General features: G+C 37.2%; 1 protein-coding gene across 1 annotated transcript; it reads left to right on the top strand.

The window, feature by feature from the left end:
• Nucleotides 1-1,135, top strand: LOC141628664 (protein FAR1-RELATED SEQUENCE 5-like). The gene is made up of 3 exons (XM_074441770.1): nucleotides 1-94; nucleotides 385-553; nucleotides 655-1,135. Exons 1-3 carry the CDS (start codon nucleotides 1-3, stop codon nucleotides 1,133-1,135), a joined length of 744 nt encoding a protein of 247 aa, XP_074297871.1.
• Nucleotides 1,136-4,468: the final 3,333 nt, after the last annotated feature.

Here is a 4,468-nt window from a genome sequence, read left to right as displayed (position 1 = left end):
ATGTCACTTCTTCTTCCTGTAATGATCTTCATGTCTCTCGCCATTACGTCCGAAGATAGTATCGCTATTGTTGATTCTTCACTTACTTCTACTTGTTGAACCACCCGATGCATCTAGTTCTACTCCATATGTTGAACAACATTTGTTCCTTCTCGTGTGCATCAACTACTTTTGGACTCCACCTGGTGGTAGTGAATTGTGGACAAGGAATGTTGCACCTGAGTTTAAACCTTATATTGGCCAATTGTTTGGGACGTTGGCGAAGCTATTAGTTTTTATGATGTGTATGCGAGAAGCATGTGGTTTTGAACCTAGGAAGTCTTCTCAAAAAAGGGTCAGATCTCGGTGATGTGAAGTATAAATATGTTGTTTGCAACCGTGAAGGTTTTAGAGATCGTAAGAGGAAGGCTATTGTTTTAGATAGTGGAAAGGAGCAGGCAACTCCCAGGCCTTTTGATATCAGGAACACTAAATTAACTAGGATTGGTTGTACTGCTATGATTGAGTTTCGCTATAATGGGGATGGTTATGTTGTTTTTCAGTTTCGTGAGTGGCATAATCACCGTCTTTGTTCACTTAGAAATCAACAGTTTCAAAAAAAAAACACAGGCACCTCCATCTTTACCATAAAAAGACAATTATTGATCATTCAAGGGTTAATCAAGGGCCAACAAGGGCATTTAGAAATGTCAAGGAATATGTAGATGGCTATGAGAATGTTGGAGCTCAACTGGTTGATTTTAAGAATTTTGGAAGGGATATCAAATGTTTCATAGGAGACCGGGATGCTCAATTGTTTGTTAACTATTTTGAGGATAAACGTGATACCAGTGAAGGTTTTTACTTTGCTTATGAGGTGGATTCTGGTAAATGCTTGGTTCGTGCGTTTTGGTGTGATGCAGAGTCTCGTAGAAACTACGCTTTGTTTGGTGATTACATTACTTACGATCCAACTTACAGTACGAATAAGTATTGTATGCTTTTCACTCCTTTTACTGGCGTAGACCACCACAAAAGGTCAGTTACTTTTGCTTCTGCGTTGCTATTTCATGAGGATGAAGATTCTTTCACATGGGTCTTTCAAAAGTTCCTTGATGCTATGGGACGGCCGAGAGCACACCTGTATAATAACTGATCGGTGTCTTTGGAATAAAGCCGGGGTTTGCGTCTTTGTCTTCAAACATGCTAAGCGCAGATATTGCATGTGGCATATCATGCAAAAGGTTGCGATAAGGTTGGGCCTGCAATTTCGAGAGAGACCGATTTTTTTGTCACCGTTTGAATGCTATTGTTTGGGATCTTTGAGTTAGAACCTCTTGAATTTGAAGAAAAGTGGTGTCAGTTGGTCAATGAGCATAATCTTGATGGTAATTCCTGGTTGTCAACCATGTTTAGAAAAAGGAGGAAATGGATCCCAGCTTATTTTCGTGATGTTCCTATGGGTTGTCTATTACGAACAACTCAACGTTCTGAGAGTCAGAATAATTTTTTCAAGCGTTTTGAAAATGCACATGGTACACTTGTTGAATTCTTGATGCGGTTTCAAAGTGCCATTGATGTACAGCGCCATACTCAAAAACAACTTGATAGAGACGATGATTGTACTCTTACACAATTAGCGACTTCTCTTAAGTTGGAAGCTCATGCTTCCAAGGTTTATACAAATCTTTGCTTTCTCGATTTTCAAGTAGAAGCTTCGCTTCTATTTGTTCCCTTAGTGTTGGTGGCTTCACACCACCTGCAAACGGTGTAGAATTAATTGGTATTGCTGATGCCAAAACACAGAAGACCTACCAAGTCGTCTACAATTCTCTAACGAATGACGCTGAATGTTCTTGCAAGTTGTTCAACAGGAAGGGTATTATTTGTAGACACATTATCCGGGTTTACTCGGAAAACAAGTCCACACTTTGCCCGATAAATACATTCTTATGCGGTGGACCAAGAATGCACATAAGATCCTTCTTTATGGTCTACATGGTGAGTTAATTGAGGATTTTGATGCCACTGATTTACGAAAGATGGAAATGTGCAAGTTATGGTCGGAGTTCTACGCGACCATCAGTGTGCTCAAGAATGTGCCTACGAAGGAGATCATCGATCTTGTTGACACCCTTAAACAATTCAGGTGAAAGTCAATCCGCAATCGAGTCAATGACCAAAGAGCGGGAGTTGGAGATGCTTCTCGGGTGCGGTTCCTCAAGCGAGGTGAGGATTTTACCACCTCGTCGGGCAAAGAACAAGGGTAGCGGGAAGAGAATGATCTCCAAAAAGCAACAATGCATAGCTAAAGCGGAGAAGCCTAAAAGGCTTTGTCGTAATTGCAAACAAATGGCTCACCATGATAAACGAATCGTCCTAATGCTTTTGTACCGATGTCGACAATAAGGTATGTTCACCATGAAGTCTATGTATGAAACTTTTTATCTATCTTTGTATGGTCACGAGTCGAAACAATACCATATGTTATTTAAAATAATATCACATCTTTTGCTAAAAAAGTATCACTATTTGACGATACCGAGAATGTGATATTATTTGAGGATAAGAATGTGTCAACACATCTGTCTTAACTTTCTTTTATATTTTTCTGGTAATTTAAGAAACAATACCACATCTTGTTAGAAATAATATCACACTTTTGTAGTACACAAGTATCTTTGCTTGAGGGTAATGAGAATGTGATATTGTTTGTAATTGTTTCGAGATAGAAACAATATCACACTTCATTTGAAATAATATCACTCCTTATATAAAATAATATCACTGTTTCACCTTTTTGTGTTTTCGGGGTAGTTGAGATGAGGATGATGTCGATGATGGTTGATCGGTCGAAGGGGTTTTTGTTGATGGCGCTCATTAATTATAGCAAAGACAAATAGACGACATTCTATATGACTAGTATATTAATATAGCCTACAACATTCATTAAAGTATAGATTATACTTTATTTTTAATAGAAAGTACTCGTACTCGGATAGTATTTGATTATTTTATTTGTCTCAGTTGTCTTGTTTTTGTATTTTGTGATACTGAGAAACAATATCACACCTTACATTTATATATTTCACATCTTACTCTAAACAGTATCACTACATCAGGAGTATTATATATGCCTTTTGCTTTAAGATTTTCACATCTTGTGTTTTGTGTGTTGTCAAAATATGGCAGTTCATAATATGGCAGTTTTCTAACACAATATCAACTTGTGTACACAACAATATCACAACATAGTGAAAACAATATCAACGTAAGACTTAAACTAACATATTCATATTGTGATATTGTTTATACATTCAAGTGATATTGTTTAACATATCGTGCGATCTCGAGAAGCAATATCAACTGTGTACACAACAATATCACAACATTCTAAAAACAATATCAACGTGAGATTTAACAATCCATATCCATAGTGATATTTAAAAGTAAACAGTGTGGTATTGTTTTAGCCCTGTGTGATATTGAGAAGCAATATCACAGCAACTATTACACAATATCACACTAAACGTGAAATAATATCACACTTTAGCATCAGTTAGATGACATCCAAAATAAGCATCAATACTTTACCATTATAAAAAGTTACCATTAAATTCGTTTTTAGTTTAATTAGTATCAGTTTTGTACTACCATTACATAGCCTTTACTTTAATTACAACTTCGTTCTAACAAATATAGTAGTGCTAATTCCTTCCTCTTCCTCTCCCGCGGTTCTTCGGATTTGCAACGGTCTTAATCCTACCACGTTTGTATGTATGTTCTGCGGGCTCGTTCCTACGATCTTCAAAGATCTTTTCCGGAATCGGTTCTCGTAAAGCATATCCATACCAACAGTCATTTATTATTTCTGGACACCTTTGTCCTAATTACTATCTATCTTTTTGTATATACAACTGTAAATTGCTTTTACCTTTTCCTAGGAGATTGCCGAAGAATTGGCAATTCTGTGTTAATAATCGGTTTCTTAGTACAATCCTCCTTTCTTTGTTTAGGAACATCTTCTTTATTTGCCTCCTCCACAACAACATCAGCATTCTCTTTTGTTTGAACTTCTGCCATTGGTACTTCCTCTTCTCGCTTCCCTTTCGCCTTTTCGTTGTTCTTCCTCTGTTGCTTCAATGTCTTCCATATTTCATCCTTCCCATCTGAAAATTCTTTTACTTTTTCGATCAAAGGTGTTATGTTCTCATTTATGTCGCCTAAAAGCAATGCTGCTGCCATTTCTAGCCAGTAGTATCGCCTATACACTTTTTGGTTCACGTCGGCTTCAAACATTACACCCTCATATCGAATCATGTGCATCATTAAGAAGTTCCCAGACTCAGTATTGTTCATCTCTGTCTTTTGCCAAGGGAAGTTGATGTTGACAACATCAAACGTTATTATATCATCCGCTCTTTCCACTTTCTTCTTTGCTAAGTAGTCACTCATGTGCTCCGCCTACAATATTACGGTTCACCATTAG

The sequence above is a fragment of the Silene latifolia genome, chromosome Y (genome assembly GCF_048544455.1).
Source record: "Silene latifolia isolate original U9 population chromosome Y, ASM4854445v1, whole genome shotgun sequence".
Taxonomy (NCBI): Eukaryota; Viridiplantae; Streptophyta; class Magnoliopsida; order Caryophyllales; family Caryophyllaceae; genus Silene; species Silene latifolia.
This window is presented reverse-complemented; position numbering and strand designations above follow the sequence as displayed.